At 44.0% G+C, this 25,563-nt stretch overlaps 1 protein-coding gene and 1 pseudogene across 4 annotated transcripts in view; one reads left to right on the top strand and one right to left on the bottom strand.

The window, feature by feature from the left end:
* EGFLAM (EGF like, fibronectin type III and laminin G domains) overlaps window positions 1–25,563 on the bottom strand; it is a 201,225-nt gene that overhangs the window by 21,662 nt on the left and 154,000 nt on the right. For all 4 annotated transcript variants that reach the window (XM_033179402.1, XM_033179399.1, XM_033179400.1 and 1 more), the window contains exons 12-17: window positions 24,579–24,768; window positions 17,790–17,915; window positions 15,539–15,782; window positions 11,524–11,635; window positions 7,483–7,599; window positions 4,292–4,472 (exon numbers count right to left, since the gene is read on the bottom strand). In XM_033179402.1, the coding sequence (XP_033035293.1) occupies window positions 4,292–4,472; window positions 7,483–7,599; window positions 11,524–11,635; window positions 15,539–15,782; window positions 17,790–17,915; window positions 24,579–24,768 (970 nt within the window). The remainder of the gene's footprint in view (window positions 1–4,291; window positions 4,473–7,482; window positions 7,600–11,523; window positions 11,636–15,538; window positions 15,783–17,789; window positions 17,916–24,578; window positions 24,769–25,563) is intronic.
* LOC117064641 lies at window positions 12,217–12,903 on the top strand (annotated as a pseudogene).

Raw genomic sequence — 25,563 nt, 5'->3', positions numbered from 1 at the left:
GGCTCTCCTATGCTCCTGTTTCCCTAACAAAGGTTCAGGAATCTTGGGAACCATCTTAGAATTGTGCTATTACAAATTCCAATTACTAAAGGAGGAAATGACCAGAATGAGGAACTGGGAACAGCCAACATGGTCATTAGCTGAAGGACTGCAGCGAAGGGTCTGGGTATTTGTTTAATGTGTATGTTTGCATGTTTCATTCTTTAATTCATCTGTAAGATAAACACAATTGAAATTTTTTTCCTATATAACAACCGAATTACTTGTGTAACAATAATCTCTCTTTTCCAATTAATTTGAAATGACTTATTTTTAATAAATATACTTTTAACATATTAAATATATTAAAATAATTAATATATTAAAATTTTATGTTTAGTATTAAATATTAACATACTGTTAATATAATTTAGTATTTAAAATAAATATTAATATATTAATATTAAATATAAAATTTAGTATACTAATTTTCAATACATTAAATGATATAAAACTTAATATATTAAATTACATTAAAGAGAAATTCCCTTTAGTATGCATAATTTATGTGTTTTATTAACTTGTGGTTTATATACGGAGTTTTCTTATATTTGCAGAAGCTTTTCTTTATATATACACTGGACCCAAAAACAAACAAAATCACCCAAATCAGACCCTGGAACATGATGTTACTCAACTAAACACAACATAAATGCCCTAAATGTTGCATGTGTGGTAGGTCAGTATTGATCAGGCAGCACTGGATACTTAAGGACTGTGCACCCCATGAGTACATGCGCTAAGCCTAGCTTTGTCTCAACAGCTGTTGGCTGTCTTGTGCGGGGCCACCTGCTATAGAGAAACACCGCCATCTAGTGGCCTGTGGGAATCCTACACAGTCTGAATTGAAGCTGTTCTAGTAACACAGGGAAGGGCCAAAGCTTAGTTTCCCAGGTGACTTGTCCACTATTGACTGGGAGAACCCAGAGAAAACATCTGCGCCCTGCATTCACCTCTTAGACACTCAGAGCATAGCAAAGGCTCTAAGAAATTCTGCAGAAGTGAGAGAATTGTCTGTTTACTCAGGATTATCCAAATGTATTTCACCATAGAAGCCTCCTCCCATTTTGTGTACGTGAATGCGTGTGTGTGTGTGTGTGTGTGTGTGTACAAAGCAGCGATTAATATTCCTCAGAACTTAGTTTTTTACATGTGCTTTGTGAGTTCTTCTAGAACATTTTAGTAACTTACTTAGATACACAAACTCTGAGGAACTGGGACACAAGATGGGTCCACTTGGATGCAAGTAAAGAAAAAAGGAAAGAAATCTCTAAATATGGAAGTAATTTTTGATGGGGAAGACCTTGTTGAGAAAATAAGGGGCCTAGGTGTTGGGGTAATGCATAGGGTGCTGAGGTTTAGGGTGGGGAAGATGCCTGAAAGTCAAACCCACCAATTGGAAGGCGAGAGGACCCCCAAGGTCAAACCTTATGTTTTTTCTTGGCACCGGAAGTCATGGCTGGGAGTAAGAAGAACGTCTGGCTTCTGTCCTGGTTGGTCTTGAAGGTGGGACAGACAGGTTTGAGTTTCTGCAGTGGCCATTGCGACAGGAAGCCTGTGGCATCCCAAGAGCCTCTCAGATGCTTAGTGGGAGCTCGGTGCACCCCTCGGTCTGGGTCAGGCTCTCCTGTTCTTGCCTCCAGCCTCACAGGGAAAAGTGGGGGCCCTGAAACCACCACGTAGTCTAAGTGCCTGGAACTGCTCCAGGATTTGTCTGAGTTTCTGGCCCCTGCTCTCCTGGGTTACCAAGAGGTGGGAACAAGTATAAAATTGTCCAACTACGGCCCTTGTGGAACTCACTTGCCACACTATCTGATGCAGCTGAAAAGACCCAGACTCACTGACGATCCAGAAAATGAAATTCCTCATGAAGAAAGGCCCTTTGGTATGGACTGGATGAGGCCTGATGCTGGTTATTTCTATACCATTTTACTCCATGTAAAAGGACTGGTTTAACTTCTGTAGGAATACTGGGAACAGGTTCTTGCTTTTAAAACATGGTTTCATTATGAGGCAGAAAAAAACTCCAACTTTGAAATATATGAGGCTAAAAATCACCTTGCTGAATGAGACAGGATTCTTTCTGACAACCAAAGATGGCTTCTCACCATTCTTCGTCTTTCAAACCAAGGATTTACCCAAACTTTCTATGTATTCTCTTGCATCTCTATAGAACAACATAATTGCCCATTTCTTTTCCTTTTCTTTCCAATCTTTACAATGGGACTAAATGCTTTCCCCAATATTATAGCAGTTGGCATGGCAACTGCCCACAATTGGTACCTGCTGGAGCCTGGAAAAATTGTTGCAGAGCCCCGTTAATCCTCTCCAGTCATTATGATGGGAGAGGAAATTATGGCATAGGGGCCATACCTCTGATATATGAACCTTCTTAGGATTTGCAAAGGATGCCATCTTCCCAGAAGCAGTATGTTGATTTCAAAACACAATCAGATACTGATTCAACATGGAGAGTGACTGCTGGCTCATCTGGATTCCAATCCTGGTTCTAGACTGCTTTGCAGGAAAAGAGGCCCCAGTGTCCTGCAGTTCCCTCTGCCATCATCCATTCTCACAGATCTTGCCAGATCCAGGTGCTCACTGGGGTCTGCCCCAACCTTCTGGCAAGATTTGCTTCTCATTGAATCTGAACCTATAGTTACAAAGCTATAAATGTGAGCACTTTATCTCTGTTATGGCTGATGTTCTGCAGCAGGAAATGAGGGCTAACAAGATCACACATTATCCTTTCTTTCTCCCTTTCATTTCCAATGCTAAATGTTCATCTAAGTCTGGGATTTATATATTGATCATTAATGTTAGATATAAGGCAGGTATGAACTCGAAGCTCCTGTGGTAAAATTGGAGACTTAGGAAATTCAAACACTGATGTGTGAAATCCAAACCCAATTTTCCGAATGAATGAGCCACTCTTCAGCTAAATCTCTGCAAGTACAACCTATTAGCTAAACAGCAATTTGCTTGTTAGGATTATAATCAGGGTAATTCACAAATGAATCAATTACTCTTCCTTGTTAAAAATACATTTCATGATTTGCCATGTAGATTTCAAAATTCATTTAAATATAAGAAATACTACTAAGTCTTTCAATTGGCAAATTGGCATCTTTCATATTTTCCAAGACTGCTGCAGAATGACTTCTCCTACCATTCCATATACCAACATAACTACCTGTAATTTATAGTTCTCCTCTAAGTCCTAATTCTGATAAAAATCAAGAACCTGGAAATAGGAAAGACAGTGCACGTTCCTTCAGAGGCTCATTGCTTTATTTCCTCCACGTTTTTGTTTTTGTTTTTAAAGTTCTTGGGCAGGTGAGGCCACACTGAGACTGAAAAACGAAGGCCCAACATGATGGATATATGTGGGAAGCCTCTTCTAGATACCAGGGCCATGTCCTCCATTTCCCATAAGCAGGTACAAAGAGCAAGTCCAGCAGGGTCTCATGGTCTATGACCTGCCCTGGCTTCCAGTCTAGGGCAAGATGGAAACTGAGTAGCCCACAGCACCTGCTAATGGATTTTATTTTTCTCCCCATGAATAATAATGACCAGTATTGGTTGGTTGCTTGAGTACTTACCAGGCCCTCTTCTAAATGCTCTGGATACATTGTCTCATTTAGTCAACACCACAACCCTCTGTGTTGGACACACAATAACACTGCTATTATTATTCCCATTTTACAGTTGAGAAAACTGAGGCACAGCAATCTGATAGCCAAGAAAATAGCACTATACAGAAGGCTATGCATACTTTAGTTTGGAGCAACTAATGTATAATTTGTGTTTTTGCATATTGGGCAAGGTTTCTCTTATTCAGCACTCACAGACAGGGGTCAAAATATTCATCAGTCTACAAAGCATAGGTATCCATCTATCAGGACAGGCTCCAGGCGTGGCTGCGGCGCAAAAGTTCTGGAAACCCCTACTCTGTTGTGAGTTAACTCTTAGGTTGCTAGACCATGAAGCGATTCTCAAGGAAGGAGCCAGGGCAGAGGGTGGGAAACCTATTTATCCACTGTTAGCAGAAGTATTTCAGCATTTAATTCTTATTAAGGAATTATGGTAGTTTATAAATAATCATCTAATAAGGTATTGAAATAATTGATCAAAATAACCAGTATGGCTGTACCACTGTTACAACTCTCCCACTAAGAGTTGTGGTCCCCCAGTTGACTGCCCATTCCCTCCACTCCCTCCAGGGAGCTGTGCCTCAGACCCCCGAGTGTACCTTTCTGGCAGTGAAGCCCCTCAAAGCCCAAGGGGCAGTCACAGTCATAGCCCTCCTTCCTGGGCCGGCAGCTGCCCCCATGGGCACAAGGGGCCCTCACGCAGGGGTGGGCCGCATTCTCCACATTCACTCCGGAGGTGAAGTCATGCTTCACATGGATGGTTCGGTCGTTCAGGATGATCTTGGGAGAGAAAAACGTAAAGAAATTCAGGAATTGAGAAACATCTTTGTAGTCTTCTAAAGCTTCCCTTAGCACATTAACCTGAGCTACACATACGGAGATTAAACAAAAAATTTTTTAAGTCCAGTTTCTACTTTTTCTTTTTTCTGAGATGGAGTCTTGCTCTGTTGCCCAGGCTAGAGTGCAGTAGCACAGTCTTGGCTCCCTGCAACTTCTGCCTCCTGGGTTCAAGAACTTCTTCTGCCTCAACCTCCCAAGTAGCTGGAATTAGAGGCACCTGCCACCACACCTGGCTAATTTTTGTGTTTTTAGTAGAGATGGGGTTTCACTATATTGGTCAGGCTGGTCTCGAACTCCTGACCTCAGGTGATCCACCCACCTCAGCCTCCCAAAGTGCTGGCATTACAAGCGTGAACCACTGTGCCCGGCCCAGTTTCTACTTTTAGAGTCTTGGCATCTACGCAGGAGCTGAAGTGATCTCAAGTTGATCCACTTGGGAGAATCTGTGGAGTGAAGCGCTCCTCTGGTTCCAGAAGACTGGCCACTCGATTAGGTTGTAAAGAAGTCCCAAGAACTACAAAGTTCGGATTTCAACCCAGTTGCACATTAGAACCACCTGGGGGGCTCTTAAGAAATACTAATGCCCAGACCCGCCCATTCCCATTGAACCAGAATCTCTGAAGGTGAGACCAAGTTGTCAGTAACTTTAAAAAGTTTTTGAGAGTCACCTCAGAAGATGCAGCTGAGGTTGGGAGACACTGGTATATAAAGGAGAGCGAGGAGAGTACAAAACACAGTGTTATGGAGGCGGAGGTCAAACAGGGCACCCTGGCTCCTGGTGGCTGTGGAATCCAGACACACTTCCTAGTGTACTCCTGTATGTTTCCAACTAATGTTCTCAAGAAGTCTCCTAAAATTTCATGAGCTGGACCCCCCCCGATTGTCCCACTCACTCCTGCCATCCTCCTTCCCTGACGTTCCTGAATCCCCTCCCTCTGCACATTCCCTTCCCCACTTAAGAAACAAAAGTGAAACACAGGTCACATTCTTTACCCCCCGTACATGGATTTACTGGTGCTCAAGAGCTCCCTTGCACCTTCTGCCCTGCAATGTGACTCTAGTGAAACTGATAAATTATGAGGAAGGGCTACCTGGTACCCCAGCCCCCAATAAATGGATCCAACGTTACCAGCCCTTGATTCAGAATATGGATTTACTTTGAACTATTGCTGGCTTTGCAGAACTTGGAGACAGAAAGAACACCTCCCAGGGGAATCCCCACTGCCCAGGGGTTATAAGAGGTTAGCAATGGCACTTCCTGCCACGAATCTAAGCTTCCAAAGGCTTGCCTGGCCCTTGGAGAGCACTGGGAGAGTTGAGAGAAAACTCTTCCCCAGTCCTGAATCTGAGACGCTGCTAGAAAGTAGGCAGGATCCTTCTACAATCTCCTCCTTTCATGCTGCAAGTGAAGGACCATGAGACTGCATAATATGTGCTGAGACAAGCCAAGAACAGCACTGTTCACTACAGCACATGGCCAAGCCCGTGAATCAGGCAGGAGAGGGTGGTCCTTCTAGCAGGAGATAGGGAGAGGGTTGTGTGTACTGGGTGAGGGGGAGGGCACAGCCTGAGAAGAGCGGGCAGAGGATGGATAATGTCTTGGCATCCCAGCTTGTTTCCTAGGTGAGAATTTGAAACACCTGGTTAAGCATGGCCAAACCCACTCATGGGGGAGAATGGTCTGAACTAAGGTGTCACATACCTCAAAGTTCAGTAACAAAGGGAAACACATGACTGTCAGCAAATGTTGACTGGGCCTGACACTGTGATGGGAGATAAGATGGCCACAGCCCCAGGGGCCCTTTTCAGTGAGAGGAGGGACTCTTTCATCATTCCTCCTTCACCTTAGCCTCCCTCATGCTCCATCAGGATCCTTTAGCCACCATTGGTCACGAAAGGAAAATAGGACAAAGCTAATATCCAGGAACTAAACATGCTTTTCTTTAGACCCTTGTTCTCCCAGTGTTCAGTGGTTCTGTCCACCTGGGCTGGGGAGTCAAGCAGGTCTGTTGCAGACAGAGCGTGTCTTCATAACCACAGAGATCATGGGCAGCCCCATGAGAAGGAATAAAAGACAGAGAACAGGCCAGAAGCAGTGGCTCATGCCTGTATGCTCAGCACTTTGGGAGGCCAAGGTGGGCAGATCACAAGGTGAGGAGTTTGAGACCAGCCTGGCCAACATGGTGAAACCCCATCTCTGCTAAAAATACAAAAATTAGCCAGACGTGGTGGCAGGCACCTGTAATCCCAGCTATTCGGGAGGCTGAGGCAGGAGAATCTCCTGAATCCAGGAGGTGGAGGTTGCAGTGAGCCAAGATCACGCCACTGTGTTCCAGCCTGGGCGACAGAGTGAGATTCGGTCTTAAAAAAAAAAAAAAGACAGAGAGCAGGGGAGCAGGGAAGCAGGGGAGTCAGTATCTTTTACTGAATTTTTTTTTTTTTTTTCCTGAACCTTCTAGGGAAAAACTCTTGATGCTCTTAAGAGCTTGGTTACATGATCAATGAACACCAACTGCTAAAGTGTGGGGGTGGGGATGAGCACTGGCTCTAACGTTGAGCAAACTGCAAAGTACCACCAAAGGGAAGTGCAGAGCCAAGGTTGCTGTTCACCTCCATCCACTTCCTTCCCTACTGTGGAAGTATCTGCAGACACCTGATGCCATTTCACTCCCTCAGCAGTCCTAATATAGTTTGGTAGATTTGCTGTAAAAATTCATCATCACCAAGTAGCATTCATGGAATGTCTGCTGGGCATAGACCCAGGAGCAGATGTTATAAGAAAGTGAGGTTGGAAAGCCATGCTGCGGGCATTAAAATATAAAATCTTAAAAATGTTAAAACGTTCTCAAAGTGTCTTTCTTGGGTGCAGCAGATGACACTGATCGCAATCCTCACTTTCATTGTCCACAGTCTGGGTGGCCCAGTAAACATGAGGAAGAGATGCCTGTACCTTCTGGATGCTCCCGCTGAAAGGCTTCAGGACACCTGAATTCTTCTTCACATCATCATAATTGGGGACTCCGCCAACAAAAATGTCTGTGTTGCACTTAATCTGTGTGAAGCCTCCCTGCCAAGAGATTAAAAACAAAGCATGGTATAACTTTAAAACAGATGTTCAAAATGATCAAATGTGTCTTCAGTTCCCTGTTGTGGAACAAAATGGTAGACAGAGCCTCAAGCCCCACACGACAATCTGTCTACACATTGGCTTCACTCTCACAGTGTTTCTCATTGCTATTTACCACCTGCCTGCATGTTGGTGAAAGTCTTCATGTTTCTGAGACTTCGTTTCATTGTCTGCAAAATGGGAGTCATTGTATCTACCTCATAGCTATGTCATGATGACTGTGGCAGACTGCACTACTGTTCACAGATACCCTCCCCACAGGAAGATTGCCTCCAACCTGTCGGCTGGCTCAGATGAGCTTGTGTGACTTCCTATAGCCAATAAAACACGAGCAAAAGAGAAAAGAATCACTTCTGGGCAGAGGCTTTTAGAGCCAGAGAGTAGTTCACCATGCCCTTTTCTCCTTCCCTCTGTTCCTTCAGCCCGGATCTCAGATTAGAGCTAAGCTAACCATTGGTGGGTATGTATCATGAGTGAGAAATAAACCCTTAAATTTGAGAGCTCTGGGAATGAACACACTTTAGATAATGTTAAGTTATTATTTCCTTTGATTTACAATAAAATAAATACAAATAGTAGCAGCTTTGATCATTTATTTAACAAATATTATTGGGCACTTACTATAATATGCCCCATCTACTATGTTAAGTGCTGGACAAACAGCAGAAAATAAGAAAGACCCAGTCCCTGCCCTGCAGGGGTTTACGCAAGTAGGGAATACAGACAAGCGAAAGAGCAGGTGAGATCAGCACTGGGAAGAACTGTACAGGTGGCTATGGGTGCACCGGGGTGCTGGACAAGGGAGTCTCATACGCTACCCTAGACACAGGGAGTGGGGGAGGCGGTCAAGGAAGAGTTAACATTGTAGAAACTGGAAGACATTGGGGCTTAGAGGGAATGTGAGTATAAGGCACAGGCGAGAAGGGGCCAGAGCATGCAGGGCCTTATACGCCACATTAGGAGCATGAACTTTACCCAAAAACACAGTGAGATTTAAGCAGGAGAGAGAGAGGTCTGTGCTTTGGAAGATCATTGGCCAGAAGGAGGAGAATGAATCTGGGGTCATGTCAAGGGTAGAGAAGACAAGACAGGCGAGCCATGGAGGGGGAAGCTCTGTTTATCTTAGGGAGCACCCACAGTGGCTGGGTCCAGCCAGGTAGTCCAGGGAAATTTCAATTAGATTAACTGACCGAAGTGCCTTCTGTCAATAGCCTTCAGGCAGCTTTGAGGGTTCTTACTTAACTAGGAGGTTATCAAAGAATCATAAAGGCTTTCAGGAATCTTGTGGCCCAGAAGAATACCGAACCAGTCAGGAACTGTCACCATAAACCCACAGGCATCTTTCTCTTGTCATTGCTCTTACCCAAAAGCTAAAATAAGATGGAAAGAGGAAAGGAGGAAGGACACAGGGTCAAGGAGGTTTCAGAGCAGCTGGCTGCTAGGAAAAAAAACTGCATTATGGCTGTGTCCAGCAGCGGGGCCTCGTGGAGTGAGGAGCAGTTCCTTTTGGCTGCTCATCAAAATCCTCGTCCAACACTCTCCTGCTGACAAGTGGAAGGGCTGCAGCTGCCATGCCCAAGGGGGACCGCACGAGAGAAGCAAACAGACCCCACCAAAGCCAGGCCTGCTCTGCAGCGAGGGGTTTTATGTCTGGATCCTATACTTTGGCTTGGCTGGAAGCAGTTTGCAAAGCTGAGCAAACCTCCGGGCTGGAGTTTCCTGAAAGTCTCAGAAGCACTGCTCTTCCATGCATCTTGCATAGTCAGACCCAAGCCCAGGCTTCTGATATTTCTCATGCTGCCAACTGAGCAGCCTGGTGGTCAGGTTTAGTCTGCGCACAGGCTCTTAGGTGCTTAGGTCCTGGGTTAGCCCCTCAAAGTGTACTCTAACCCCTGCCCTCATCTGTCTCTGAGCTCTAAGACCACTGCCCTGTCAGTCACACTTCGAACATGATATGGACAGCGGGGGAACAGAATTCCTTGTGGAAAAGACTTGATGAAGGTTTAGCATATGGAGATCAGGCATTGGCCTTCCCACTCCTGGCTCACAGTAGACTCAGCAGAACGTCCCTCCAATGCACACACCAAAGCCACACCTTCCTGTGGGTTCCTTTTGCTTTTCTTTTGCTTTAAAACTCCAGTCAGCTCCATTCACCCACATGCCACCAAAGGTCAAAAAGTCAAAATGGAGGGTGCAGGTGCCACCATATTGGCTTCATGCTCTTTTGCTGATGTGCAGTGATAGAAACTCTGAGGTGTGGTTTTTACCTACGTGTCATCTCTTAAATCCTAATAGTAAATGAAGCGTCCTGAAGAGTAACTTATTTATAATCATGGACCCTGCCCCTACTGTTTACAAACGTTCCCATCCTCAGCTTTTGTTCCTGTTTTACAGATGTTTGCAACTAAGATCTAGAGAGATATAATTGAATTTATATCATTAAACCAACAGACAGCCAGGTGCATTCTTGTGAGCTTCTAATTCTGTCTTGGAGTAAAGTCGGCTGTTAGAGTGTTCTGGATTGCACCAGAATTGACTTCGGTTCTCCATTTAAAGTCAATTTCCCTTCATCTCTTCCTTTCTTCCCTCCCTCTCCCTTCCTGCCTTCCACAGATATATATGGAGCATTTTCTAGGTGTGAAGGGTGCCCACCTCTTGACACAGAACCCAATTTGGGATTCCCCTCACTCCCAAGGAGGTCCAACTGGTTCCAGTTGGTCCTCCCACTGCAGCAGCCCCTCAGGCTGGCTTCTGGACATATGTGACCCTCTTTCTTCTCTCTCCAGTCAAGTACCTCTTTCCCCAGCAAAAGTCCCTTTTCCTTCCTTTTCTTTTTTCTACTAGTCTATTTGCTTATTAGTATACCCAAATTTGTCAATGTCCTTTGCAAATCTTCCTTTGCACAGAATGAAAACTGGTGGGAAGTAAGATATTGGCAAATCTAAAGTCCCCCCTATTTTTGAGGAACTGTAAACTGTGTGTGTGTTTGCAGAATCCTAGCAGGCTATAGTTTAAAGCAAATCTCCCTGACTTCCTCCTAAAAATGTTATTTTTCTTTGTATATGACCTTGGAATTAAAATCATGGAGGAAACTTATAATCTTGAGTAGAAATCCTATCCTCTTGATTCCATAACCATACACTATTCACTACCACCACCACTACTATTACTACTACTACTACTACTACTACTACTACTACTGCTGCTGCTGCTGCTGCTGCTGCTGCTGCTACTACTAAGTAAAGCTATTTAGTGCTGACCTGGCATCAGGTACTGCTGTTTTTTACATGTATAATTCTTTTAATTCACACAACAACTCTGTGAAGTAGGCACTATTATCATCATCACCATTATCCCCACTGATAAGAGGATAATGCTGAGACAAGAAAAACAATCTTGGTAGGTCAAGTAACCAGAATGAGCTCACACCACTGGTAAGTAATTGAACCAGATTTTGAGCCCCAGGAGTCTGGACTCACAGCCCATTCTTGTCAGGCCTCCCCCATGCACCATGGGCCCTACCCCAGAGTCCGTGTTCTTACCTACTACCTGGTGCAGCTGATAAGAACAAAGATGGAGGTGGGAGGTGAAGAGGTGAAAGGCAATTTTGTAAGTGCTAAACGTATTGGGAGTCAACTCACTTAATCCTCACAACAACTCTATGAGGCCCATACTATTATTATCCCCATTTATAGCTAAGTGATAGAAAAGTTAAGTAATTTGCCCAATGGGGAGCTGGGATTCACACAGGCACTGAAGTCCATGTACTTAACCACAACACTGTGCTGCTTTTGTACCAAGACAGGCAGAAAACAGTACTCTGGCTCACACTAACCATCAAGAGAAAAGGTGTGCTGTTCTTACCTCTGCCATTCCCTCCACTACCTTCTGCTTATCCACCTGTAAGATTCCATTCTTTGCTGTGCGAGATACACGAAGCTCGTGCCAGTTGCCTAGGGTGAGGGGATCTTCACTCCTGTGGAAGGAAGATGTGATATTAATTTTATGTATCAAGTTGATTAGGATAAGGAATGCCCAGATAGCTGGTAGAACATTATTTCTGGGTGTGTCTGGAAGAGATGAGCATCTGAATCAGGAGACTTAGTAAAGATCTGCCCTCATCAACCTGGGCAAGCATCATGCAATCTGCAGAGGCTCTGAACTGAACAAAAAGGAAGAGGAGTGGGGATGTGCTCTCTCTTCTTGAGCTGGGACATCCATCTTCTCTGACCCCGAGCTTCGATGTTGGTTCTTTGGTCTTCAGACTTGGACCAAGACTAACATCATCAGCTTCTTGGTACTTGGGCCTTTGACTTGGACTGGGACGGACATCATGGGCTCTCTGGTTCTCAGGCCTTCAGGCTTGGACTGGAAATACACCACTAAATTTCCTGGGCTGCCACCTTACAGATGGCAGGCCGTGGGACTTCTCAGCCTCCATAATCATGCAAGCCAATGCCTCAGGATAAAGCTCTCTACATGTCTATTTATAGCCTATTGGTTCTGTTTCCCTGGAGAACCTTGACTAACACAGAAGGAAACTGAGCATGGGTTAGCATGTTATGGATCATGTTTGTCAATCTAGCCATGAGGAAGCTAGTGCTAACCTTTGGCACCCCAATCCATTCAGTAGAAAGAAAACACTAATTACTGCTTAGTAACAACAGCAGGATTAGTTACTGTTTATTGGACCCCTTCCTACAGTAGGAGCATTGCATTTATTGTTTGATTTATTTCTTACAATGAGCCTGAAATGGGGTTCAGTGAGTCTGGTGAAATGAGTTTTCTAGATGAGAGGTGGCGTGAAGGTAAAATATGGTCATGATTGCACACAAGCTTGGAAGAAGAGAAAAATTATAGGAGCTATGATGTAAAAAACCAATTCTTTAGTGTACCAATGTCTGTAACATACTTTGAAATGCATACAAAATAAGAAGGACCTTTCTGCTGTAGGCCTGAGTGGTTGCTGTTGAAAAGGGCACATTCGTAAAACCTAGAAAACTGGTGGTGGTCCTGGCCAGACGCTACTCCAACGCAAAGCTGTCATCACGAAGAACGTTGATGATGGCACCTCAGATCACCCCTACAGCCACCACATATCCCCTTGGACAAAACTGTTATCAATAAAGATGTCTTCAGAGACCCTGGTCTTAAACACAAGGCCCAGTGGGAGGCCAAGGTCAAGTTTGAAGAGATGAACAGATGGGCAAGAACAAGTGGTTCTTTGAGAAGTTGCAGTTTTAGATGCTTTGTTTCAGTCATTAAAATTTTTTTAAAAAAATAAGAAGGATGGATGGACAGATATAACAATGGCTAGATATGTGATGAGGCAAATATAGCAAAATGTTAATTACAGACTGCAGGTGCTCGGTATCAGGATGCTTACCGTACAATTCTTCCAATTTTTCTATATGTTTGAAATTTTTCATAATAAAATATTGGGAGGGAAACAGATTCCATATTTTCTGATATTGTAAAAATGATTAAAATTACATTAAAAGTTCAATTATTCATTCAAAGTGGAAGTGCTTAAAGTTTAATGATATTTACGCAAGTTTTACTCATTACATTTTATAGTGAGGTGTGCAGAAAGAGACTCATTATTGCATTTGTATTTCTAGCAATGTCTAGTTCCTGGCCCTCGTTGAACTTCCCAATTATCTCATGGTCCTGGATCATCTTTAGAAAACCATGAGGAATACCAATGGGCACAATTATTGAAAGGTCACCACCCCCTCACTTGATTTTTTTTGGCTTTGGCAAATGCTTCTGTGATTTGTTCTTAGCAATTAGAATTTAATCACCTTGGCTAAATCAATATGCAATAAAGAAATAAGCAGCCCTTTTTAAGTGGTCTATCTCCATAACAGAGCCATTTCATGTTTTTGTACTGCAGAGGTCATTTGCTGTCAATATGCCACCTTCTTCAACATCCTTTTATTGATCACGGCCATCAAGAACTCATTTCGATTGTTGTGATTTTTTAATCAAGTTCATAATGAATTTGCCCATCTTATCCTTTTCCTAAAGTTAAAATGATCTGGCCACTTCTGCAACTTCCTGTAGTTTGGGTTTTCACTGCATTTTCTTAATTAAGCAAGAAGTCTTCGAAATGGCTTTCAAAATAAACAGCTTCCAACGGGGCATCTGAAACACCAAGAGTAATCACTGTTGTTAGGTTACGCTCAGGAGGCGATGGGATAAGGGGACAGATGGTGGTTTGTCCCTTAGAAACTCTTGCCTCATTTTCATCACCTAATTCTGAAAAATTCCTTTTCCAGTTGCCTTTCCTGATAGGCAGTGAAACAATAACTTAATAAATGTACAAAAAAAAAATTAAAAACATCTCATGTCAAAAATAAGCACAGAGTTATGAAAGAGAGAAATGCTGGACTTCTAAGGGTTCCATGTGCTCGTGACCCCACAGCTGGAGCTGCCACTGCAGAGAGGCAGTGTGGAAGGGGCAGTCTGTCCAGGAGGAGGGCTGATGAGCCCTGACCCTCTGCTGGATCTTTCTGGTCATTCCTTATCCAGGAAGAAAACCATTTAAAAGTGCAAGGTGATATTCAAGGTGTCTTCCTTTGTCAACCTGACATACAGCTCTAAGTGAATTGCTTAGGCTATTTTGCATAATCATATGTAAATTGAATCAATTAAATCCCCACCAAAGTTGTCTTGAAATATAGGATGTTTTTGCATAACCAGAGGTACAACAATATTTATCCATTCCCCTAGGGCGGAAGGTGTCACTGATGTGCAGGAATTCAGCCACAAGGACAAAAATAAACCATCCTTTTTAAGAACTGTTAAAACCTAATGCAGTGAGCATTTTCTATCAGCCAGGAAAAATGGTCAGTAGTGAAGGGCAATGCATGGTTTTAGCATCTCACCCACATACTCTTTTTAAACATGACAGTCTAGCAATATGAAGAGTGATGGAAAGCAGTTTGCAACATTCTTTGAAACAACAGACTGACTGATATCATGTTACAGGGCACCATGGAGCAAAACATTCTAGTGAGTTTCAAAAGAGAAGCATTAGATAAACGTAGGAACAAGAAGTATGTCTGCATTTGATTAGTGGCCCCTCTGGCTTGAAGGTTAAAACTACCATCAATGCAATAAAAAGATGGGAGGCATAAATAAAAGCATCTGCATCTACAAACTACAGGCTCCAAGGAACAATCCACCTGCTAAGTAATTTAATAGCACAAACTAGATAACAGTAGGAAAGTTTTGACTACTCAGACCAGTTCTGCAAATACCAGCAAGTACTGCAGAAGCACCCATTTCCTGCTATGCTACTGAAACCACTCATCGCACATCTTTCTTGAGCATACTGCTTAGGGAACGGGTCTTTGCATTGCTGATGATTCACTGTCAGTTTCCATTAAAGAAATAGTTCAAGAGGAAAGAGAAAATTTAGAGTGAGGTCATCAAGGACATTTTTGTTCAAAAATATTAATACTTTTTTACTAGTTGACATGTATTTGCTGGATGCCCATCATTTGACGCTCTGTATAAGATACTGATTAGTTACAGTTCGTCAAGTTTCTGCGGATGACGTGGCATAACTTTAGGTGGAAATGGAGGCAGTTTACCTCCACCTGAAGCAAGTCCATTTTCCATAGTTTGAAGCATAGAATTGCACCTGTTGGGTAGTTATTTGAGAAAAGGAAGCCTTGTGGGAAGGAGAGTACTCTCTATGGGAAGCCTGCAATCTGCCTGAAGCAGGACGAGTCAGCACAAGTTTCAGAAGATAAGCACGTAGAGAAGACAGGGCGAGTGTGAGCTGCTGAATGGCAAGTTGGGTTTTTTTCTGAAGTGGTTACTATTTGCCTTTTCAAGGGAAAGGGTCCCAGAAGGTTTCAGCCCTCACCTGAGAACACCAGTCCCAGAGCCACAGTCAAAGCGGAACTCCACATGGCCCCCTGCCATGTTGATGGACAGGAAGTCTTTGCTGCCTGTGTCATAGCTGTACAGGAGAACACCATCTCCTGAGTCTGGCCGAAATGTGATCTCAAACTCCATGAAGGAAAGGTAATGCTGGGGCTCCAGTGGCCAGGGAGTTGCAGCGTAGGATCTCAGAGACTCTCTGAATTGAGGAATGGTCAAGATGAAAGCTGAAAAAACAAGCACGGTGTTAGAAATCAATCTGTGGCAGAAACTGGCCACATGTGCACCCACAGCCCTGTTCTTTTCCTCCTGGGTACAGACCTAAACTATAATTCCCAGCAGCCCTGCAGTTAGGTTGCTGGTGTGACTGAATTCTGGCCAGTAGAATACGGGTGAAAGAATCATAGAGAACCCTAGGTGTGACCCCTAAAACTTCCCTCCATCCTCCATGCTCTTCCTCTCTTCTTGCATGCTGGCAGGATGCAGGTATCAGTGGAGGACTCTAAGGTCCTAGAAGAGCCATTAGATGGAAGGAAACTGTGTCCCTGTGTAACTGTGTGGAGCAGAACGCCCTCTCTCACCATCGTCTCTGACCTGCAGTGATTTTGTAATATGAGCAAGAACCAGCCTTGATTAATAAGGCTTCTGAAATATGAGATGGTATGTAACAGCATTGGCTTACCCTGACTCATATGCCCTCTTTTAGGTGACATGAGATTTGAGATTACAAACATTTTGCCCAGCATGGAATCTTAGGTCCAAATCTGAATTAGGGAAGAATTTGACTAGTTTTGTGATCTTAGCCTCAGTTTTACTTTCTTTTTATTTTAATTTTAGAATTCGGCAAAAATGATTTTCCAAAATCATTTTTGGAACCCTCCATGATTTTCCAAAATCTTTGAAATTTTCTGTTATTATTTGAGTGTGTGTGTACACATATGTGTATTTGTGTGTGTGTTTCCATGTTTATATACACATAGTGTGTGCATGTATACATATTTACATACTCTCTGTACATTCAGTATTAAAGTGTGGAATAATTTAGTAGAACAGTACAAATAAAGATTAATTTTGTCCCATCACATTGTTCATGTTTCTGTGTCTACCTTCCCAATCCATTTTTTTTTCCAAGATGGAGTCTCGCTCCGTCACCCAGGCTGGAGTACAGTGGTGCTATATCGGCTCACCGCAACCTCCGCCTTCTGGGTTCAAGCAATTCTCCTGCCTCAGCCTCTCAAGTAGCTGGCATTACAGTCGTGCACCACCACGCCCAGCTGATTTTTGTATTTTTAGTAGAGCTGGGGTTTCACCACGTTGGCCTCGTGATCCGCCTACCTCGGCCTCCCAAAGTGCTGGGATTACAGGCAGGAGCCATCGTGCCTGGCCCCACCTTCCCAATCTTTTATCAGAAATTGACAGATATTCTAAAGAGCATGAGCATGAGCTTTAAATGCTTTGAATTCAGTCTGATACAAACCATACCAATACAGGCTTTTACTTGGGAGGCAGAGGCAGGAGAATGGTGTGAACCCGGGAAGTGGAGCTTGCAGTGAGCCGACATCGTGCCACTGCGCTCCAGCCTGGGCGACAGAGCGAGACTCCGTCTCAAAAAAAAAAAAAAAGAAAAAAAGTTATTCAAGGGCCAAGAGGAGTCCACTCATTCTTAGCATCTTGAAATGAACATATGTTTGGCTGAGGGACAGAAGGTGCCCTGCAGTAAGAAGTGCTGAAAGGCTCAACATCAGATGAGTGAATGAACTTTACTAAACAAATTTTGGCAGTCAGACACTCCAACCTGGTTAAAAAAAATGTTTCCCCCATCTCTCCCAGCAAAGCAGTGTTGATCCCATAAAAGTGTATAGGGCTTTGTTAGCTTTGTTAAAAGTACATTGATGAGGCCTAGCGGGTGGATCACTTGAGGCCAGGAGTTTGAGGGCAGCCTGGCCAACATGGTGAAACCCCGTCTCTACTAAAAATACAAAAATTAGCTGAGCGTGGTGGCACACACCTGTAGTCCCAGCTACTCGGGAGGCTGAGGCAGAAGAGAATCACTTGAACCCAGGAGGCAGAAGTTGCAATGAGCCGAGATGTGCCACTGCACTCCACCCTGGGTAACAGAGGGAGCCCTTGTCTCAAAAAAAAAAAAAAAGAAAAAAAACCTACATGGATGATAAAGTACATCTACACAAATTAACATGCAGATAGAAACCGCTATCAACTTGCTTCTTTCTCACCGTCTTCACAGTGTCGACCTTTAAACCCAAGGGGACAGAGGCAAATGTAGGAGTCGGCTTTGATTGCTGTACAGGTGCCACCATTGACGCACGAGGCCTCATCGCAGATTCCACTGCTGCATTCCCCTAAATACAGAATGGGAATTACAAAGCCCATCCGCCATGTGTGCCAGTCCAACACAGTGGCACTGACCCCACCAGCAGCTCATGGTTCTGAATAAATACAGTTCAGTTCTTACTCCTGTTGATTTGCAGCTCTGCACAACTGCAAACAGGCTTTCAGCATAAGTGGAACCTGCTCTTCATTTTAATTTGATTTTGGTTTGTCCTGTATGAAGAGCCACAGAGACTTTAAAAAACATGATGGACACAATAAATCAAATAATACATTTCTGGGCAATTTTATGACCACTAACTGGGATGACTGAGCTGTTTCTGCTTTAATTCATCTCTCTGTTGCTCCCACAAGAGCATATTTCAATCCCTCCAATGTCAACAGGGTGTTTATGTTAAAAGCATTCTAAATTGCATGACCCCAATTAGCTTAAGTGCTGCTGCCTTGTTGGTTCAAAGTTGAGACAAGCAAGGTAGGCACGGAAGGAGTCACCCAGCCACATCTAAGCTGATTAACTCACCTGGATTGTCAACTCCTCTGTCTGGGGTAGGAAGCAGAGAGAGAGGGCCCCATAATACTTTGGCACATGGGTTTCAGAATCCCTATTTCTACTTCCAAAGTTACACCCTGATGAGGCACAGAAAGGTGGCCTGCAGTAAGAAGGCTGAAAGGCTTAACACCAATGAGTGAGTTCTCTTCACCAAACAGATCAGAGAGATCCAGAAAGGGTATCCTTTGTCATTTTCAAGTGCAGGTCATCAGAGGAAAACAAATGGACTTTTCATGGGCTGTTTTTCTTCTGCTTCTTTGTGTTTTCTCTTTGTGTGTAAGAAATCAGTTAAGACAGATGGACCACCATCTGGCCCAGAACCACATGAGGGAGTACAAAACACTTTTTCTGGGGGTGGAGGTAGAAGGGCGTGCCCCTGGAAATGAAGGGTCCAGCTGTGCTCTCTCCCAGTCGTCAAGGCTTCCCTCTGCATGAGCTGGTAGCCCACCCTGTGAGGGCAGGAGCCTCCCCTGGCCTGAGTGTGTCATCTTGGCCGGATGAATCTCTCACCCTTCCCTCCTTGAATTGGTCCAGACTTTTCATAAAGACTCACTGGGAGGACGGGTAAGGGCCAGGCACCCAGGGTAGACCCAGGAGAGGAGACTGACTTCAGGGACTGCTAACAGAATTAAATTAAAGCCCGTGCAGATGGCTTGCCACCCCAGCTGGGGTGGGCTAGCCTCTGTGAATTCCAGCTGGTGGCTACTGAATGTTCAGGCAGACATGGCCAGTGGTCTCCAGCCACAGCCCTAAGAATGTCACGCCCAGCATTCGCAGTCTCCACAGAGATGCTGGCTGACTTCGATCTTAAAGAGCCAAACTCTCAAACGTCCCTGAGCCCTGCCAATTTCTGTGCGTTGTGATTCCTTCCCAGAGCTTGGCTAGATCCACAGAAAGAAGCGGGGTCCTTGTATGTTATTTTAGATGAACAGAAAAGGATTACTTTACAAATCTTATGCATTTTAACTATTTTTTAAGAGGTGAGGGTAGGGTAGGGGAGGTCATGAAAGCCAGATGGAGTTGCTGACTTGGTGAAAGCAGCATTTCAGCAAGATTACTCTGGGAATGGCACGCAAGACAGACTGATGAGTGACAGGAGTGGAGGAGAGGAAAGAAGTCCTATAGGGGAGTGAACAGGGTGGCCACAAAGAAAATGGAGAGACTGTGAAGGATCAGACATCCAAGGAAGGAAGAAATGAGAGATTCACTGTAGTGGTCGAAGGGCAAGAAGATTCCTCCAGCACAATCTCAATATTTGTAGCTTGAAAGACTAAAAGAATGGTGCAGGAGGGAAGAAATAAGAGTGGCTGTGGACAGGACCTGACTTCTGCAAAGCAAAGGGAGAGGTTGCTTTGGTTGGATTTAAGTCTAAGATGACTGTGGAAATACTCAGTGCTGGTATCAGGCCTTGAAAGAAGGGAGAGAGGTTCCCAGAGTTTCCAAACCGGTGTGGGTACAGGGTCACACAAGGCATGGCACCTTGTGAGCTGGAGAGAACCTAAGCATGGGTGAGTAAGCCACAGCAGGGGCTCTGTGAACCGAGAAGGAAAAAATATTGCATCTGTATTTTGCCTAGCCTCTGCCTGGAGCTGGGTATGTATTTCCATCAACTTTCAATGCAGGCAAGATACTTCTAGTATTAGTAGTTCTTGTGACTTGTGACCAACAGACCTCACAGTTGTTGTCACATTCCATTTATTGCACATATTTCAAAGTATCATTTATACTTGTTGCTACTTTGAAGTCATGGGAGTTATTTCACCCACCATTAAATAATTCTGTTCCTTAATGCTTTATAAAGGAGCACATATATCATTGTAAAAGCAAAACAAAAAATATATGATAGGGCTGGGTTTCAGTATAATTGTTTCCCCTTATAATATTACATATATTATTTTTCTCCATTTAAGAACATCTTTATGAGAAGAGGCCCATGGGCTTCCCCAGACCACCAAAGGGGGCTGCAGTGCAAAAAAGGTTAAGAACCCCTGGGCTACTGAGAAGAGAGAACCCTGGCAGCAAGAGCCCAGGGAAGCCAGGAAGGGTAAGTGCAGAGTGTAGCTGAACAGGTTCATTTTAGGGGGAAAACTCTCAACTCAGAGTGAGGAGGAGGAGAGGTGGGTGCGGCAAGGTCGTGTATACATGGACCTCATCATCAATATGTAAAGTCACTTTCACCAGCGCCTACTATAGGCCGGCTGTTGTGTAGGTTTCTGCTAGATAAGAAAGCAAGAGGTAGAAGAGAAATAAGACTTCTAAGGAGGGGAAAGAATGTGGAACATTATTGGGTGGAGTTCCTTAAAGAGACCACGAACAAGGAGAAACTTCCCTGTCTCCAGCCCCCAATCCATAACCGAAGCCCACCTATTTTTCCCCTAATGATCTGTCAGATCTCTCTCTGTTTCTACCACCACTACCACTTGGATTAAACCGTCATTTGTCATGTGACCTACCGCAATAGACCTCAGCTGCTCTACATGTATCCCTGAAAGCCCCTTCTAATGAGCTTTCAGGGGATCTTCTCAAATCACAAACTACATCATGGCACCCATCCCCCACTTCCTCTTCCCCTGGAATAAGCCCTTCCCTCGCCTGGAACGTCCTTCTCTCCCATCTCCACATTTTCACTCCTACTCTTGCTTCATATTAACATCCTCTTCTGGGAAACTCTTTCCCCGGCCCCCAAACCCTACAACCTCCCTATTGAACATCACCATTGCAGCATCACTTCTCCTTCATAACACTTACCCCAGGTGTAACTTCACCTTCACTGTGTGATTATTATATTAATTTGGTCTCTCCTCATGGTAACCATATGAGGACTGAGCCGGATCCTGCCTTGTTCATTACTTGATCTCTAGCACCCAGCACTGTGACAAGCACTAAGCAGGTGCTCAGTGAAGTATTTATTGAGTGAAATGAGGAAAAGAGCTGGTAAGCCAGGGTGAGACCCATGGTCACCACAGACCCCTTGAATCTCAAATCCGGGAAGTGGCTCTGTGACTGCTCCAGCAGAGTGGGGATATCCAAGACAGGATTGGCATAAATGAGCGGTGGAAATATAGGTTTGAGAATCTGAATGGAAATAATCAAGAGCTGGACCAGAGAACGCAAAATTTGCTGAGATTTCTGACTACCTATTGTAGAATGTGACTTGCAGGGAGCACAGGAGCTGGGAACAGGCTAACGAAAGACAAGAGATGAAGTGGAAGGAACTGAGTAATGAAAGGCCCCTCTGGGGAATGAAAACAGGTTTAGTGGGAAGGCAGAGAAGAAGTCACAGCTGAAGATGGCAATGCCAAGTTAGAGATATCAGACAGGAAACCATGACCTCCCTGGTGAGGCCGCGTTTGACTTACAAAAACTTGAATTTCAGGAGGAGTAACCCAAAGGACAGCAAACATGAAAGCTGAGGAAGGATAACCAGCCCCACTCTTATAACCCTGGGGAAAATGAAATGGGAAGAAATGTAAAACACCAACATGGCTGACAGGTGCCATTAACATTCACAGAGAGAAATCTATACAGTAATCCAAGAGCTGTATCCCGGGAGCTGGAGCCCGCAAGAGAGGTCTTTTTGGTGCCACCTGCTGGAGAAGAGGGTATCACACTGTGCCGGAATTAACAAAGCTGGCAGAAATCAGTTCTTGCCCAACTTTGCAACCTCTGAACTACCTGTAAGAGGTTTCCATGCCATCTCAGGACTGCCAGGTTTATTCAGGGCTGTTCCCCTGAAGAAACAGATTATAGCTAGTTTGATGGGTAGGATTAGAATATGAATAATAATATTAATAACAGGAAATATTTATGAAATGTTTGTGATGTGCAAAGCCCTATTCTAAGTGCTTTTTATGCACCACAACTCATTTAAACAAAATAATCTTATGAGGTAGATACTATGTCTAGATGTGGAGACTGAGTTGCAAAAATTTTTCAAATCCAGGTAATCTGCCTTCAGGGTCCAGGCTCATAAACAAGGCATGTGATTCCTAATGGAATGGCTGGTTCTTATGTTCTGAATCATCACAGAGAGAAAACGGATTTTGGAGACATTGTCCTACCATAGTGACAACTTTAATAATTGTTTCAGTCATTGCTGCTTACTGTTTACTTTGACCAAGTAATCAACGGATGGTAAACTTTTTTTGTTAAGTAAACTGCATCTTTTATAGTTATAACAATGGCATCACCTATAGGAGTGAACAAGGTGGAGGGAAACAATTTGGTAGCCATTGATGTAGTTGATTTTGTTAAGAGGGTAGTCCCTGGTGCCAGAATGGCTGAGGTCACATTAGGCTCTACCACTTACTAGCTGTGTGACCTTGGGTGAGTTACTTAACTGTTCTGCGCCATTGGTTTTTTGTTTTGTTTTGTTTTGTTTTGTTTTTTGTTTTTTTAAGACAGAATCTCACTCTGTTGCCCAAGCTGGAGTGTAGTGGCACAATCTCAGCTCACTGCAACCTCTGCCTCCCGAGTTCAAGCAATTCTCCTGCCTCAGCCTCCTGGGTAGCTGGGATTACAGAGGCGTGACACCATGCCCAGCTAATTTTTGTATTTTAGTAGAGACGGAGTTTCACCATGTTGGCCAGGCTGGTCTCCAACTCCTGACCTCAGGTGATTTGCCTGCCTCAGCCTCCCAAAGTGCTGAGATGACAGGCATGAGCCATCGCGTCCAGCCCCATTGGTTCTTATCTGTAAAGTAAGGCTAATGATAGCACCTACTTCATAATAACCTTGGAAAGATCAAAGTAATTTAGAATGATGCCTACTTAAAGTAGGTGCTCAACTAATATTAGCTACAAGAAAAACAAACAAAACAAATAACTGTTCTAGGAGTCATGAGGATTGAATACTACCTCTGATTGAGGAATGGAGAGAGGGATGAATTGATATGTGGTCAAGAAAATGCAGCAAAATGTTAACGGTAGAATCTAGGCAATGAGACTATGATGTTCACTGTGCATTCTTTCAAAATAACATCTGAGAGATGGGGCTTGGCAAAGTCATGAGGATGTGATGCTTAGAGTAGTGAGTGAAAAGGAGAGTATCCTAGAGATATCAATCCAGAGTCCTGATATCATAGAGACCCTGTTATGGACTAAACTGCTTTTCCTCCCAAATTCACAGTTGAAGTCCTAACTCTCTGTATTTGGAGATAGTATCTTTAAGGAGGTATTTAAGGTTAATTGAGGTCATAAGAGTGGGGACTTAATCTGGTCTGATTGGTATCCTGGTAGGAGGATATTTGGACACACAGACATACCAGGGGTGTGCACACACAGAGGAAAGACCCCTGGAGCACACAGTGAGAAGGTGGCTGTCTGCAAGCCAAGGAGAGAGGCCTCCCCAGGAACCAAATTGGCCGGCACCTTGATCTGGGACTTCCAGCCTCCAGAACTGTGGGAAAATTAATTTCGGATGTTTAACTCCCCCAGTCTGCAGTATTTTGTTATGGCAGCTCTAGTAGACAGTCCCTGAATTAACCAACCTGGGAATTATCTACCTGCTGCCTTCAGTGATAGAATAAACATCCTTATTGCTTTAAAAATAAGCCTAGCTCTGCCTGCTACTTTTGATAAGTTATTTAACTTCTGCAAGCCCCAGTTTCTTCATCTATAAAATGGGCATGATAATAATTTCTACCTCTTAGAGTTAGTGTGAAAGTAAATGAGAGAGTGTATGAGAAAATGTTTGGCACTGTGATCATGAATTAGAATTCGACCACTTCTTTAAGAAACAGAGAGTATATGAAAGCTCTTCTTACATTACTGTGTTAGCTCTTCCACTGGATTGGGTGAGGTAAGGTAAATGGGCTGGATTGCTTGTTGCTTTGTCCAATAAGACCATGCCATATTTCATCATGAGACCCAAATTGCTAGCAAGACACAATCAGTGTTTGGTCCACCATACTGTTTCCATATCTTGGTGTTCAGATGCAGAGTCAGCATGTCTGCAGAGCACCAGCCTCACCCCTGGGGCCCACCTCCCTCCTGACGTTCTGCAGGTACCAGCTTCCCAGGGTGGCACCTAATGTTGCTGTTCCCTCCATGGGCCAAGCCAGAAAGGCAGTCCCATAAGACATACATCCCATAAGACTACCCCAACCCACCGGGCAGCCACTTACCCACATCAGCCCCGCTGAGTGCTTTTCCCAGGGGCCAGGGCCTCATGCCGATTCTCCTCCCATTCACAACGAGTGACTGCACACAACCTTGAAAGCCTCGGTTTGTCCCTGTTGCTCTGACCAACCAGTAAGCGCTGGGAGCGCCACCAAGATAGAGAGGTGTCCGGAAAGTAATTTTACTGTATTGGCCCTTTAAGAAAGATGACCACTCATGAATATTCTCACTAAACAAAATCAAAAGCCAAAACACACCAGATTTTTATGAGGGACGTGGTTAAGACGTCAGTGACAGCTCCAGCGTTTTCTTCCATCTGTATTTATCTTTAAGACCTTGCCTTACTGGAAAATTAAACCCACAATTACCGTAGGGAACTCAATGAGTTTCTCAGAGGGCTGTGCTTCCAGAAGGGAGAATTTTGGAATGTCTAGAAGGGAAGGGAAGGGAGGTCAGAGCCATGCCTGACCCACCAGGCAGTGAACCATGCTAGGCATCCAACAAAAACGTTCTCTTTCCAGTCCTGACACCAGCTGACTGTGTACTTTGGAAGGATCTTAGGGCTATTCTGTGCCTCCAAAGGTGATAATACTAATTTCATATACAGTGGGCTAATCATTACCTTTTCATTGTCCTAGTCACCTTTATACTATATCCTGAGAGAAACATCATTGGGGTGGGGTGGGGGGTGGGGGGAAATTACCAAACAGATCATGATGCAAAGTGTTTTGAAATTTGCTTATGAATATGACTTTTTTTTTAAGTGTTGTTACAGTGAGGTAGGAAAATTTCCCATCTTAGACCAAACCACGATCTGGATTGCAGGTTTTAAGGTTACAAAATACAGAGCTGAAGATTAGGTGGGACAAAATTAAGTCACCACCCTTGGCCATTTTTTTTTTTTTTTTTTTTTTTGAGACAGAGTCTTGCTCTGTTGCCCGGGCTGAGCCATCTTGGCTCACTGTAACCTCTGCCTCCTAGGTTCAAGCT

The sequence above is a fragment of the Trachypithecus francoisi genome, unplaced genomic scaffold (assembly GCF_009764315.1).
Source record: "Trachypithecus francoisi isolate TF-2019V2 unplaced genomic scaffold, Tfra_2.0 Lachesis_group2, whole genome shotgun sequence".
NCBI classification, from domain to species: domain Eukaryota; kingdom Metazoa; phylum Chordata; class Mammalia; order Primates; family Cercopithecidae; genus Trachypithecus; species Trachypithecus francoisi.
The sequence above is the reverse complement of the archived record's forward strand: the minus strand, read 5'-3'. Positions and strand labels throughout refer to the sequence as shown.